At 44.1% G+C, this 16,413-nt stretch overlaps 1 protein-coding gene across 7 annotated transcripts in view; it reads right to left on the bottom strand.

The window, feature by feature from the left end:
• Positions 1–16,413, bottom strand: part of kctd17 (potassium channel tetramerization domain containing 17) — a 35,230-nt gene that overhangs the window by 10,076 nt on the left and 8,741 nt on the right. For 2 of the 7 annotated variants that reach the window (XM_063222075.1, XM_063222071.1), the window contains exons 2-5: positions 10,404–10,512; positions 7,394–7,485; positions 3,242–3,388; positions 1,367–1,492 (exon numbers count right to left, since the gene is read on the bottom strand). In XM_063222075.1, coding sequence (XP_063078145.1) covers positions 1,367–1,492; positions 3,242–3,388; positions 7,394–7,485; positions 10,404–10,512 — 474 coding nt within the window. Of the gene's footprint in view, positions 1–1,366; positions 1,493–3,241; positions 3,392–7,393; positions 7,486–10,403; positions 10,513–16,413 lie in introns of all 7 variants that reach the window. The other 5 variants (XM_063222074.1, XM_063222070.1, XM_063222077.1 and 2 more) reach the window with 3 other exon arrangements.

The following is a 16,413-nucleotide window of genomic DNA, read 5'->3' on the forward strand; positions in this document are numbered from 1 at the left end:
CGCCCCCTAACTTATGGCTTGTTCTTTTGAAACTCGATTGTCGGAAACTCCGGCTTCCGCCTCGGAAAAGTGCAATAGAATGGGTACTCAAATCGGGGTTCCGAAACACAAACTCGGAGCGCTTCTGTGTACTCCGAGTTCGTTTAACATTAGTGTTTTCAGACGTTTGTATTGTCCCCAGCTGTTTCAATAGAACGCATTTACAACGGTTGTCGGGAGAACAACCTCGGATCTACAGACAGCCGAGTTTCAAAAGAATGAGCCATTATAAGTGATGATTTCTACACTGTTCAAGTGAGGAGCTGGTGTCATCTGGCTACAGAATGAGTATGCTTACACTTTGAACCGGTAAAGACAATGAAAACCGAGTCAAACGGCAATAAGTATTGTAATAAAGGGTGTCCCGTAATGTGGGCATGAGAGAGATGACATTCTGGCTTCCAACTCGCCTGGCCGCTTCCCCTTTCCACTTTCAGCTCAAAATTATTCAACCGTTTCCAAAGTAACGATCTAACTGATCACAGTTACTATACAGGCAGGAGCGAAATTAGGACAACAGGGTAAAGGAACAATAAACAATAACGGAAATATAGATTTATAGATTTTGATAGATTTTGAATATGTTGGACGTTAAACGCCAAATTACCATAGAAAATGAGGTCACTGTTAGCTAATATTGCTTATTGCTTATCTGATCTACACAGTTGTCACTACTGAAAAATGTAAGGTAGCACCACAAAACAGAATTTGAAGTAGGGGTATTATCGCGTTTTCAATGAAGTGGGCGGATTTAATATAGGTATGCCGATGTCAATCAAATTCATAATTAACCCACGTAATTTCCGACTTACACCAGCAGCTATATTCACTCCACTGTTATGCCGTTTTCTGCTGGTAGAGATGTCAAGGTCATTTCAAGGGCACGCTGCAGAACACTGTACGAGCACAACAGCCTCTCTGGCTCATAATCATGACTGACTGAGACATTTGTCTTCACTTGTGTGTGAGTATGTGTGTGTATGGGTTTGTTTGGTATAAGTGTATAATGATGTGCATTGCACAACTATGTGTGTGTGTACTGTATGCATCTGCTTATGTGTGAGAATATGTGTGTGTATGATTTCTGAGTGTGTACAGCAATGCGCAATCGTGTGTGTGTATATGCACTGAAAATCTCATGTAGAGTATGTGTATAATATGCATTTGTGTGTGTGTCTGCATTTGTGTGTGTGTGTATGTGTGTGTGTGTCTGCATTTGTGTGTGTGTGTGTGTGTGTGTGTGTGTGTGTGTGTGTGTGTGTGTGTGTGTGTGTGTGTGTGTGTGTGTGTGTGTGTGTGTGTGTGTGTGTGTGTGTGTGTGTCCTACCTTGGTCTTGTGGCCCTGCTCAGTGCCCAGTCCTCCCCCTGGCGTGTGCAGCTCTTTGGACACCACGCACAGGAACTCAGCCTGGTCTTCCGTCCCATAGCTATACGACGAACCGATATTTACCATCTAATAATCAGGAGAGAGAGAGAGAGAGAGAGAGAGAGAGAGAGAGAGAGAGAGAGAGAGAGACACAAAGAGAGAGAGAGATGCAAAGAGAGAGAAACGGAGAGAAACAGAGAGGCAACAAGACAGGGTAAAGGGTAGAGTGAGGGAGAGGGAGAGCGAGTGAGTTGGAGAGGGAGCGCGAGTAGGTTAGAGAGAGAGAGAGAGAGAGAGACAGAGAGAGAGTGAGCGAAAGACAGAGTGACAGAGAGGTAAAGGTAGAAAAAAGAGAGTGAGAGAGATAGTGTGGCAGAGATGAACATATTGTGTGAGAAATAGAGAGAGGCAATGGTGTTAAGAGCAGGAGAGAGGGAGGAAGAAAGCGAGGAAGAGAAGTAGGGACAGAGAGGGACATGGGAGGAAAGGAAGAGGGGGAGGAGAGAGAAGAAAAAGGAAGCCGTTTACTATTGGGTGGAAAAACGGCACTTTCACACTGCTCTACAGAGGTATGGGGGTGGACAGAATAAGGATATAAGGGGAACTGTTAATTTTGATCTGATAGCAACACAACATCTAAACATTTAACAAACACATTTCTGGTAAGTCAAGGCAGGCAGTGCGACACTGAAACAGACCTTACAGACCATCTGAACATTGGGGGTGGGTGGGGGATTCGAGCACAGAGGGGCTATGGGCATTCAGAACATAGAGCTTTTTAGGAGTTGCGTGGGGACAAAATTAGGGACACAAGGGTTGGGGTTGAGAGAGAGAGAGAGAGAGAGAGAGAGAGAGAGCGAGAGAGAGCGAGAGAGAGCGAGAGAGAGCGAGAGAGAGAGAGAGAGAGAATGGGGAGGTGTGGTATTGAGGGTTCGGATTAGGTTTTTGGAGGTTACGGTGTTCGTTGGGTTTTTTAGGGGTATTTGGGAGTGTTCATGGGCCAGACAATGGGAAGGTGTTGAGGTAAGGAAGGGCCAAGCAGGACAGGGGAGGTCAATCAACTCTGATTAGGGATGCAAACGAGACCAGCGTGGGTAGGTTGGTGTGGGTTTGCAAGGAGCGGAGAGAGAGAGAGAGAGAGAGAGAGAGAGAGAGAGAGAGAGAGAGAGAGAATGGAGGGGGGGGGTTGTCAATGAGGGACAGGTTTAGGTTAGGGTTAGGTTTTTTGGGAGTTGCGCAGGATCAACAGGGTCAGGGGAGGTTAATCAACTTCAATTAGGGAGGCAAACGAGGCAGGTTGTCTTCAGTGGTGCGCTTTACAAAGGGTTGGGGTTTGGTTTTTTGGGGGTGTGCAGGGGGTCAACAAGAGGTTAATCAACTTCAATTGGGAAGGCAAATGAGACACGTTGTATTGGGGTGACGGGGTGGGGTTTTCAAATGATAGAGACACAGAGAGAGGTTTGATGGTGGAGGTTAGGATTGGGGGTCAGAGTCGCTGAGATAGATAGAGAGAGAGAGAGAGAGAGAGAGAGAGAGAGAGAGAGAGAGAGAGAGAGAGAGAGAGAGAGAGAGAGAGAGAGAGAGAGAGAGAGAGAGAGAGAGAGAGAGAGAGAGAGAGACAGAGAGAGAGAGAGAGAGAGAGAGAGAGAGAGAGGAGAGAGAGAGAGAGAGAGAGACAGACAATGGGAAGGTTTGGTGGTGGATGTTAGGTGGGGGTAGGGTAGGGGGCTTGAGATAGGGTTTTTTTTGGGGGGGGGGGGGCAGGCAGGGCTCGAGGGGGTTCACGGGGTCGGGAAGAGGTCAGGGTTAATCAACGTCAGCGTCAGTCCAACCCACAGTCCAGAGCAGTCCGGGGCGGGGCTTTCGGCAGGCTCGAACGCTGACCTGCTCAAACTTCCAGCCGTCGGACATGGTGGACACCATCTGGGTCAGCTCCTCCTCCTGGCACTGCAGCACCCGGTAGACATGCTTAGGAGGCACCTGCTGCTGGAGAGAGGGAAGAGGAGAGATAGCAGAGGAAGAGAGAAGAAGGAGAAGAAGACAAAGACGAAGAAGAAGAAGAAGGAGAAGAAGACAAAGACGAAGAAGAAGAAGAAGAGACAGTGCAGCGAGGAGAAAGAGAGCAAAGAAGGGTGGAGAAGGAGGAAAGAGAGGAAGAGGAGAGATGGCAGAAGAAGAAAGAAGAGAGAAGACGAAGGAGAAGAAGACGAAGGAGAAGAAGACAAAGGAGAAGAAGACAAAGGAGAAGAAGACAAAGGAGAAGAAGAAGAAGAAGAAGAAGAAGAAGAAGAAGAAGAAGAAGAAGAAGAAGAAGAGATAGTGCAGCGAGGAGAAAGAGAGGAAAGAAGGGTGGAGAGGGAGGAAAGAGAGAAAGATGGGTGGAGGAAGAAGACAAGAGATAGCACAAAGAGAACAAACGGGTGGAAGAGAAGGAGGGAGAGGAGATGGAAGAGAGAAACACAGAAAAAAAGGAGGTAAGACAGAATGGATGAGGATGATGAGAGGACAGTAGTGGGAGGAGGAGATGAAGAACAGAGAAACACGGTAGAGCAGAGAAGAAGAAATGGAGAGAGAGGAACAGATAGATGGATGGAGGGAAAGAAGAAGAAGAAGAAGAAGAAGAAGAAGAAGAAGAAGAAGAAGAAGAAGAAGACGAAGAAGAAGACGAAGAAGAAGAAGAAGAAGAAGAAGAAGAAGAAGAAGAAGAAGAAGAAGAGGAGGAGGAGGAAAAAGAAAAGGTTGAGCACAATGAAAATCAAGAAGGGAGGAGAAGATTCCGAGATGGCGTGCAGACAAGAGGAAAGGAAGGAGGAGTCAGAAAGAAACAGCAGGCGAGTAGACGTTGGATTGAAGAGAAGGGTGAAGAGAACCAGATGGACGAGTGATAGATCAATACATAGAAGGAAATTGCATTTGTGAAGAAAAAAACATGGGGATGAGATGGAGAGGAGGGCAGGGATGACCAAAAGTGTTGGCACACAGAGAAAAAGAAAGGAAGGAAGAGGGGAGAGACAAGATATGAATGTGTGAAATTAAAAGCAGACAGGGACAGAGAGAGAGAGAGAGAAAGAGAGGAAGAGATTGAAGAAAAGAGAGCGGAAAAGAGGAAAAAAATGTGTAGAGAATAGCAAATGCCAGGGAGGCAGAATATATCACCCAGCGGATGGGAGGCAGAGAGAGAGCGAGAGAGAGAGAGAGAGAGAGAGAGAGAGAGCGAGCGAGAGAGAGAGAGAGAGAGAGAGAACGAGATCGAGAGAGAGAGAGAGAAATTGATAAAGAGAGTGGGAAAAAATGAGGAAAAAAAGGAGAGATATTACATAATCTGACGCTGAAAGGCAAGCATTAATACAGTCTAAACTGGTGAGCGGAGCCATCTGAAGAAAGACAACCACACACTCAGGCCGAGAGGGATGTTGCGCAAGCATGTCACACAAAAGCACCATTTTTTTTTTAAGATCCTGCAGAAACGGATCATCTTCTTTCCTCTCCTTCCAGTCTTCCTATCTTATCTTCTTACATTGATATTTTCTCCTTCTCATCTCCTTTTTTTATTTATCTAATTCGTTCCCCTTGAACCCCATTGTCATGGCAAAAAAAAAGAAAAGAAAAAATAGAACCAAGAAAAAGAAACGTATAAAGCCAGTCGTGGCGTGTTCACATGACTTCACATGGTGAAAAGGCTGAAAAGCCTGACAAGAACAAGGTCATGCAGAGTCCTCCTCGTCCTCACCATGTGGTCACCAATGGCCTCTATTCAGCAGAGAGATACGTTTGAAACCCTTTCAATGTCAGCTCTTATAAACATTCCCCTGCTTTGTTTGTGCATTAGGGAGATTCCCTTTGAGTCTGCTGAGGGTCAAATGGGAAGGGGAGAGGGTGGGGATGGGGGTGGGGATGGGGGTGGTAGGTGGTGGTGGAGGGTTGTGAAGAGTGGGAGTAGAGCCCAGGGCTGGCCTGCAGGAGAAATAGGGCCCGGGCACTTTTGGCTTGAAAGGGCCAATCATAATTAGTGGCACACCTGACTCACCGGTGGGCCCCGAACCCTTGTGGGCCCCGCACCCTTGTGGGCCCCTATTTTCAGAAATGTAAAAAAAACTTTTTTTTAAATAAAAAAAACTGGTAGTGCCATTCCTCTCAACCTAAAACAGACTCCATAGTCCCTTGTAGGGCTGCACGATTATGGAAAAAAATCATAATCACGATTATTTGGGTCAAAATCATAATCACGATTATTAATCACGATTATTGATTTTTGCTGAATTTTGCAAAAATTATAACAAAATGAAACATGACCAAGAATGAATTATATGCGGGATGAGCAAAATGAAATAAATTTCAATAATTATGTAAAAGGCAATAGCGTGAAACTTAGATGAACAGAATTGTGGCCAGAAACACCAGCCTGTAAGCATGTTCTGGCTCTCGAAGGTAGGTCACTATTGCCACGATTAAATCACGATTAAAATCACAATTTCGATATCACTATTATATCACGATTTTTGATTATTGACGATTAATTGTGCAGCCCTAGTCCCTTGCACTAGTCATTCACACAGGGCAGCCATCAAAGGGGAGGACAAACAGGCCAGTTGTCCCATGCCCAGGGAAAGAGGGGGCCGGAATTGGGTGACCAAAGTTGTCAGCGGCCTTGCATGCGTAAATTACATACTCTGCACTTGCGGGCTATATGTTCTATATTTGTCTTCACTACTTACTACTTGTATACTGTTGTACTCTGCGTCTCCACACAGTCTTAGATCAAAGTGCCTGCCAACTGTACTGTAATGTAACAGGGACATTGGTATTGTTGTATTACTGTGATAGTAAGGGTGAACACTCATTCACCATGTACCTTGACGGCATCATTTACTGCACTGACAATCACCATACTGAACGGCAAGAAAATAATTTCACATACTTTTACACAATATTTGAAAGACACTTATTTTAAGTACCAAATAACTTACAGAAACATAAAAAAGACAAGAGACTGAACTAGACTATGGCACATACTTCCGTAAACCATCATAAGTCATTGGAAGTGTTTGTCAGGAAACTCTAAGGAGGGAGGATCTGGCTTGCCTCAACCAAATATTCTAGTTTCAGGATTCTGCGATGATTTGCAGAGGGCAGATTCAAAAAGTTCACAAGATGTAACCCATCCACAGGCAAAGTAAACACACTGTACTGTGGGAGTTTTTTGAAAAGAGACAGACTCACTGTACATGAAGAGAAAAACAAATGCTTACGCTGAATCAAAATGTCCATGCATCCAATGCATACACACATTAAAAAAATGAAGTGTTAGTTCAACACTGAAAGAGTACCATGATGAGACCAAATACACAACTACAAGATGTGAATTCAACTCTCTTAGTGTTGACTTGAGCAAATGCATAATTTAGCGTGTACTGCAATGTGGAGAAGAAATCAATGCAACCCACATTCATGAATTCTTCCTACGTATGTAGTGGACGATGTAGTGAACATTTTAGGCACAGCCTTAGTTCCAGTAAAACTTAGAAGGAAAAGAAAGGATGACTGTTCATGTCAGCAAACCCGATTGCCAATGGCAGTATGTTTTTCTTTTTTTTTAAAAAGGTGAGATGAGGCAAGCAACCTCTTTGGGCTGTCTTGATGACCTGTCTTAGTCACCCCTGTGCTATTTATTGCTCAAACACACTAAAAGGCTGGTGGTTATTGATTACTCCACTTGCCCCCTAGGGCAGGTGGAGAGAAGCCTGGTTATCTCGGGTGACTAAAGCACAATTCGGACGGGACTAGTTTTATGTATGAACATGGAGTAATTTCATTTCATCTCATGACGTCGGTCAAAGAAATGGCCGATTTGGACTGGATTAAAAGATCTCAGTAAACAAACACAAAGTGGGAGGTGTCACACACACACATTTTAACAGTGAAATCAGCTGGCATTTGATTGGTTCGTTGACTAAGGCTAAATAGGTATTTTACGCATTAGCTGGTTACCTGGGTCGTCTTGCTGTCGCGTTCCAGGATCCTCTCTTTGATGAGTTTGATGAGCGGCGTAATGTTGTAGAACTCTGCCTCTTCCAGGACCCCTAGCAGAACATGAAGGAAACACACACAGCGCAAGGTTTTAGGGGTGCACCGATATCGATACTGGTAGTACTTCCACTCGTACTTATATTCATACTTGTCAAACACTTGCCCATACCAGGCAACGATCAAGTCAAGTCAAGTCAGGTCAAGTGTACTTTATTGTCAAAAATCTATGTAACAGGGATACTGCTACTGCACAAAAAAATGTAACATCTCATTACGTTCCATTAACTTGAAAGCAACATGGGGAAAAAGCGCTGCCTCATACATTTTCTAACATTTAAATCTAAATGGAAATGGGCAATAAAACAAATATCACAGATGGAAAAAAACGAGGCTGTGCATTTACTTTCATTGTATGTTGGAGGTAAAAGTATCGGTATTCATACTCGCTATCGGCAAGTACAGACATTAATGTCCTCGTAGTCAAATCTGTTTTCAAAAAAAGTGGCATTGTGCATCCCTACAAGGTTTGATGGTACACGTGACATAGGGTTGTGGAAATGTACAGCTGTGGGAGGATAGAGCTGTGGTAATATTGTCTCAACTAATGACGCCTGCTGGCTATCTATCCAGGACACCAACACCTTTAAGGACATAAAAGGGAAAAGTACCTGATTGGAAAAGGCACATCAGCCAAGGCAATATGGTGGTTCGGTAGTAAACCAGGTTCAGGTGGCCACGAGTAGAGATGTTAACCGGTAACCGGTTAACCGATAATCGACCGGATTAAAATTTTCTGCCATCGGTTAACCGGTTGTAATAATATTAATAATTATAATTATTTCCTCCCAAAAAAACGATAATTTTGAGATTTTAGAACGATAATTCAACATTTTCCATCTGGCAACAATGGCTGGACATGGCAGGTCCTGTCTGCGCAGCAAAAAAAGGCTTATGTGAAAAATAAAAATGAAAAAAATCAGTGCTGTGCATATCAGGCACGCGAACGTTATAAAATTTAAGATTACCGGTTAACCGGTTAACCACCGGTTAATGAGTCTCTGTAACCGGTTAAGAGTTTTTTCAATTTTTGCCATCCCTAGCCACGAGGTGGTGGCAAATGGGGGTCAGACTCAGCTCTGTCTTCCCACAGTGTTAAGTTCTCAAGGCGTTTTAGATTTCATTGTTTTTTTTTTCTCCTCAAAAACATTTCTTTACTGATAGGTTAGGGTTGGTAACAGAATATGGTATCGACCGAATGGAAAGGGAAATTTGCCAGCGCGATGTCTGGTAGCACACTTAACATAAGACTGTAGGCAGGGTGCGATTTGTCGGAAAACCAGAAGGGGGGATATTTTTCAGAACTTAATCGAGATCAATGGAATTACATTGAACTGTGATTAAAATCATGTAGAAAAAGTGGCCATATCAAAACCAGAAGGGGGGACAATCCACCCCACCCCCCCCTACAAATCGCACCCTGACTGTAGGAATACAGTCCCGGCGAACCAGCTAATAAAAGAGCCTGGGGCCATCATTTTATCAATAATATTAATGACGCCTGCAGGCTATCTATTAACAGGTTCACCACTTTCTGTAGGCTAACTTAGTTAGGTTTATGACTCAACCATCTCAACCATGTTCTTGGAATATGATACTGAATGGTATTAAGTGCACAGACACACACACCATAACCTCCACCACCACCACCACCCCCTCCCACAGGAAACAACTAACACAGCATAACAATGGCCTTGTTTATGCCACACACACACACACACACACACACACACACACACACACACACACACACACACACACAGACACACAGACACACAGACACACACAGACACACACACACGCACACGCACACGCACACACACACACACGCGCGCGCACACACACACGCGCGCACACACACACGCGCGCGCACACACACGCGCACACACACACGCGCACACACACGCGCACACACACCCTCAGTAGCTGAGTAAATAATACAGTATACTAATCTCAAATTTGAATGGGGCTGATGTTATCTGTGATATTTTATGTTGTTTGGTGATGTTTATGCAAATCTTGATGGAGCTCATTTCCTCATTGGCATCTATCCACTCAAGAGGGATACACACGGATACGCATGGAGACACCAAATGGTTTCGGAAAACTATGCAACAGATTAACATGACCAAACATCATAGGCAAGGTGATGGGCAATGTGTATTCAGAAGCTAAGACACAGTGCCACATATTCCAAATGCCCTGGTTTTACCTGTGCAATTAGGGCATTTCGACAGGTAAAACCCGATGATTTGTAATATGTGGCACTGGATTTTAAATCCTGAATCCATGTTGCCCATCACTGCATCTCTACCTTATTGCCATTTCCCCTAGCCCTGCCCGTTTGTTGTTGCATTTCTGGTCTGCTAGTTCCTGCTAAGCTGCCCACCACCCTTCTGAATGATTTAGCACTTGCAACTGCCACCAATATAGTTATGGTGCTGCCCTTGTGACTGTGGATAATAAAATGGATGGAGGAAAAAAGGGAAAGAGAAGAAGGTACAGACTTGTATAGAAGAAGTACTCTTACTGATGTAATTGCAACAAGAATAGTGTATCATAAGTTACTACTAGTGTTGTAATTACATCTGTGAGAGTACTTCTACTGCTACTTTACACAACTCTGGGTAGGTAGGCTAGATAAGAGTCAAGGTGACTAAGCGCTAAGCCCCCCACATTTGGGCTTTCATGCCCATGGGGACCCCGGTTCGAGTCCGGACGGGGTCATTTCCCAATCCTCCCCCATCTCTCTCTCTCCCACTCACTTCCTGTCAGCATCTCAAACTATCCTGTCAATTAAGGCATAAAAAGCCCCTAAAATATATATATATATATTTATATATATTCCTTTTATATATATTTTTTATATACAGTATATATATATATATTTTTTTTTAAAGAGTCCAGGTGAGACCTTCTTCCGCCAGCTCCTTGTTGTAGACCAGCTTGCCGTGCCGCAGGTAGTTGAGGATGGGCCCAAAGTAGGTGGGGTCTCGGTCGATCACATAGGCACCCGACTCATCCTGGTGAAGAGGGGGACACACAAAGAAAAACGTCGTCAAGCATCATTATGATATGCTGTACAATCAGCACGTGCGCACACACACGCGCGCACACACGTGCGCACACACGCACACACACACACCTTTCCATTTCTTTTTTTATCCCTTGATCATCAACCAAGGCACATTTCTCTGGGGGGGGCACAAAGAAAAAGTAGTCAAGCATCATCATGATATACTGTACAATCAAATCACACACACACACGCACACGCACAAACACACACACACACACACACACACACACACACACACACCTTTTCCTTAGATTATTAACCTGTGCATATTTCTCTGGATAGGCCAATTCATTGCGCTACATATAACATTACATTGGGTTTTACTATTACTGTATGTCTGTGTGTCTGGCCAACACACTATCCTTGAGCCTTGGTTCTTGAGGTACAGCATAGTTACTACGATTACTACATTCCAAAAAAGCAGCACGCACACACGCTTAGCTGTCAATACACACACACACACACACACACACACACACACACACACACACACACACACACACACACACACACACACACACACACACACACACACACACACACAGAAACACACACACACACACACACACACACACACACACACACACACACACACACACACACACAAACACACACACATGCACAGGCACATGCAAACTTGAGCTGCATGACATCTGCAAAACGTGTGATAGGCGATAAGATTTCATGCTGTTGCTATGACGATAAGGCTTTGTGGTTAAAAACAAAAAATGCTCAAAATTTTGGCCTCGCTGCCTTGTGGAGTTGAAGCTAGCGAACAAAATGTTAAATCAAATCGCCAAGTGTAGAATTAACACTGCATTTGCACACTGTGCATTTGCACGCCGTGCATTTTGCAGCGAAGCCACTTGCTGATATTATGGTTATCACACCATTGCAGGGTGAGAAGAAATTGAGATATTCTCAATCCACTGTGTAACACACACACACACACACACGTCCAAAGCTGTATTACATCACACACTGTACTGTGTGCATCCTCCTCAGGCATCAGGCTTGGTGTGTGGGAGAGGAGAGAGAGAGAGTTTAAAAGGATGAGAACAACACTGCTGCAGAACGAGAGAGAGAGAGAGAGAGAGAGAGAGAGAGAGAAAGAAAGAAAGAGAAGGATGAAGGGAAATATTGAAGAAGAGCGGGATGGAGAGAAGGAAAGAGAAATGGAGTTAAGGAGAGCTAGGGAAGAGGCCAGAAATACAAGATATAGTTGGAGCTGAAAGATGCATGATGACAAACTTCCTCAGATGCCTTGTGTGCTATCACATGATGACCACTGATATCTCTGTGTGTGACTGCTGGTGTGTGTGTGTGTGTGTGTTTCTGCATGTTGATGAGCGTTTGCATTTGTGCTTGTGTACGGGGAACTGCATGTGCTTGTGTGTGCGTGTGTGTGTGTGTGTGTGTGTGTGTATGTGCGTGTGTGTGTGCGCGCGTGTGTGTGTGCGACTGTGTGTGTATTGCTGCGTGTGCAATTGTGTGTGCATATGCATGCGTGTGTGTGTGTTTTAGTATGCGTGTGTGTGTGTGTGTGGCTGTGTGTGGAAGGCTGCATGAATGTATGCCCGTGTGTGCGTGCAATTGAATGTGCATGTGTTTTAGTATGCGTGTGTGTGTGTGTGTTTGTGTGTGCAAGGCTGCGTGCGTGCGTGCGTGTGTGTGCATGGCTGAGTGACTTGGCGCCGCGAGGCTCACGTCAGCTCTCTGAGCTACTCGGAGCCCAACACACGCACTCCACTTGGCCTTTCAGAGACGATAAGAGGCTCGCTCGTCTTCCTCTCATTTCATTCCTCCTCTCTCTCTCTTTATTCCGTTCTCTTTTCCGTCAGCCTCTCTATCCATCCATCCATCCATCCATCCATCCATCTTGCTCTCCGACACACACAGTGAGCTTGCTCTCTCCATTACGCTTGTATGGAGTGCCTTACACAACCCAGCCCCAGGCAGGCACCTCGCTGAACATCCTCCGCACATAAGAGACAAGGGAAGGAGATTGAGAATTGTGGTGGGAGTAGCACAGAACCAGTGGCACACTACAGTAGGCTTTCCACAGTAACAGCATCATTTAGTTTCTGCAAAATGTTATATCACATGTGGCTTCTATGTGCCAGTGCCTGTTACAATGGCTAGTGCCAGTGACTTAACCCTGTGCTAAGGTACTTTAAAGGTACACTGTGTGAGAATTTTAGTTGTTTATTTCCAGAATTCATGCTACCCATTCACTAATGTTACCTTTTTCATGAATACTTACCACCACCATCAAATTCTAAATATTCGTTATGTCTGGAAAAATTGCACTTTTGCATTGAATTTCCAAAAATAGCCCTTTTTAGCTGCAAAAATGACTGTACTTGGACCATACTAGAAAATATTTGTTTATTACTTTCATTAAAAGATCAAATTTGGCAATAGGCAGCCCAATTTCAATGAGCAGTACCTTTTTTGTCCATTTCCTGCACAGTGTACCTTTAACAAAAATCGAACCCCACATGGCATCTGCACTTGTTATTCTGTATATTCCCTGCGCATTTTGTGTCTACTAAGATTCAAGAGTAAAGATTTAATGGTCCCGAAGGAAATTTGTCTTGGACATACACTGTACATAGCTAGCCTGGCCGACTGTTGACTGTGCGGAGCCAAAATCTTTGGGTGGAGTACAGAGGATGGCGTCGCGAGGCTAGTACATAGCTGTCACGTACACACAACACTGATACACATGATGGCAAAAAAAAAACACATACAGACATACGTACATACATATAATATACATACAAACATACATACATAAAGTGCCATCATAGAGATACTCAAAGTGCATATCTACTACAGCCTCCTACACACATACTAGTGATGTTGGCTATGATTAGCGTCTGCCAAATGCAATGTAAGTTAATGTACTGTAATGTACGTATTCTACAAGTCTACTGTGTGTTATACAAACAGGAGTTATCGTCAAGCCTCGTAAAAAAAAATCAGGATTTTGAAATTCAAAATCAAGATGTCAGTTTGTAAGACAGGGTTTCAAGACTGCTTGATTTGTTTGTATATTCCTATATTATGGTCAAATGTCGTGTATTTCTATCCATCAATCATGTATCTCTCTACCTAATTATTTCAACATTGACTGAATGGAACAGTGGGGAAAACACGGTGATCATGATAGAAATAGCTTATATTTACAGTACATGCCCTGTATAGGGTGAGTAGAATCTCTACCATGGGAGGTTGAAAAAATTGCTAGATATAATGTATGATTGAAGTCTGTTTTAAGAGACAAAGGATGGAAAATCATGGAGAAAGAAAGAAAAAAGAAAGAAAGAAAGAAAGAAAGAAAGAAAGACATTTTAAAAAGAAAGAAATAGAAAAAAGAAAGAAATAAAAGAAAGAAAGAAATAGAAGAAAGAAAGAAAGAAAGAAAGAAAGAAAGAAAGAAAGAAAGAAAGAAAGAAAGAAAGAAAGAAAGAAAGAAAGAAAGAAGTAGAGTGGAGTCTGCAGAGACACACTGAATGTTAATGGAGATGGAATGGGCACAGCACAGCAGTGCACAGCAGAGATGAGGCTGGAGGGCAGAGTGGTGGCCAAGGAGGGTGATGGTGGTGAGGGGGAGAGAGAGGTTGGAGTGTGTGGGTTGGGATGGAGGGAGGAGTGGAGATGGTGGTGAGTGTATGTGTGTCTGTGTGTGGAGTTGGGGTAAGGGTAAGGGGAAGAGTGGGGATGGCGAGGGGGTGGCGTGCGTGTGTGTGTGTGTACATGTGCATGTGCGTGTACGTGTTCGTGTGTGTGTGTAGGGTGGTAGTTAAGGGGTAGGGCGGTGTGTATGTGTGGGGTTGTGGTAAGGAGAAGGGGAAGAGCGTTGTGTGTGGGGTGGGGTGTGGAGTGTAGGCGAGGAAAGTCATAATTGATGGGGCTATTCCTGAAAGGAAATGGGCAGACAGACGTCACATGGCAACGCTGTGACAGACCAAATTATCGACTAGCCTAGCCTCGAGTCGAGAGAGAGGGATGGAGACATGGGGTGGATAGGAAAGGCGGAGGAGGAGAGAAGAGGAGAGTATAGATAGAAGAGAGGCAGAGGAAGAGAGAAGAGGAGAAGGGGAAGCAAAGAGATGAGAGGAGAACGAAAGAGACAGAAAGGGGGGAGAGAGGCGGAGGAGGAGAGAAGAGAGAATGAAAGAGAGAGAAATGTGTGGAGAGAAGAGGGGCGGACGAGGATAGAAGAGGAAAGTAGAAGGGGAGAGAAAGACGAGAGGAACAGAGAGAGGAGAAGAGAAGAGAAGAGAAGAGAAGAGAAGAGAAGAGAAGAGAAGAGAAGAGAAGAGAAGAGAAGAGAAGAGAAGAGGACAAGAGAGATGAGAGGAGAGAGAATGAAGGACAGAAATGAAGAGGGGAGAGCAGAGAGGAGAAGAAAGGAGAAGAGAAGCGGGGAGGCAGACAGATGAAGGGGGCAGTGGAGGAGAGGCAGAGGGGCCAGTCTGCATAGAGACAGGGGAGCCAGACGAGAGGGACAGGGGACAATCAGGCTGAGGGCAGACAGTGACGGTGGATCGATGGTACACAGTAGAGAAATCTGGTGTCAAATTCGAGAGTAAACTTATGCCTCTTTTCCACTGCCTCTGGTAGGCCCACAGCTCGACACAGCACCACTTTTTGCTTTTCGAATAGGCACGACACATCTCAATTGTAAAGCAAAAAGTGGCGGCCGAGTCACGCTGTGTCGAGCTGTAGGCCTACCAGAAAACTGGCAGTGGAAAAGAGGCATTTTATAACTCCAGGTAGAGTATGTACAAATGTGAATGAAGATAAGTGGTGTCTAAAAATAAGAATTCTTGTGAAGTAGCTTAGGGGATGTTTCCTCACCATTAGTTAGAAATGGCCTGTCCCATGTGATATCTCAAAGAGTTCCTTTTTAATTCACACTAACATTAGCCCACTGGTCAAATGCGGGCAAAATGCATCACCGCTAGGGCTGTAACGATACACTCTACTCACGATTCGGTTCGTATCACGATTTTTGACCTACGGTTCCATACATCCCACGATTTCTGAAATGTATCTCCACTGAAGTTTGGAAACACTATCACATCAAATCATAAGGCTGTTTTCTGGACTAATGGGTAATACAACTTTGAAAGGGTGTATCGTGACTCTGTGTATCACGATTTCTCGGTTCGATACAATATCGTTACAGCCCTAATCACCGCATAATAATTCCTTACAGTAAAAGTTGACTCACTATCCACTTGGGTAGTTTATTCTTCGGTATGGCATTCCGCTGTAGCCTATGTACTGGTAAGTTATATTCAGATGTTTGTCTCTAGTGCATCAATTGGTTGTGTTTAAAGGTACACCATATACTTTTGTTGTTTATTTCCAGAATTCATGCTGCTCATTCTCAAGTGTTACCTCTTTCACAAAGACTTACCATCACCATCAAATTTTAAGCATTCATTATTACTGGGAAAATTACACTTTTCATACAGGAAAAGGTGGATCTTCTCCATGTCCGCTATTTTGAATTTCCAGTAATAGACCTTTTTAGCTGCAAAACGTAATGTACTTTGGTCATACTGGTAAATACTAGCTTGATAATTAGAGCAAATATTCATGAAAAGATCATGTTTGGGAATAGGCAGCACATGTACAATGAGCAGCATAGTTGCCATAACTACTCTGGGGTGCATTTCTCAAAAGAGAAGTTGTTGCAACTTCGGTAGTTGCCAATGGAAAAATGCATTGAAAACAACAAAGTAGCTAATGCAGTTAGCCACTTCGGTTTTCAGAAATGCACCCCTGGCCACCATCCTACATAATTTACCTTTAAGAGTGTGTCAACAT

Source organism: Engraulis encrasicolus, chromosome 17 (genome assembly GCF_034702125.1).
Source record: "Engraulis encrasicolus isolate BLACKSEA-1 chromosome 17, IST_EnEncr_1.0, whole genome shotgun sequence".
Taxonomy (NCBI): Eukaryota; Metazoa; Chordata; class Actinopteri; order Clupeiformes; family Engraulidae; genus Engraulis; species Engraulis encrasicolus.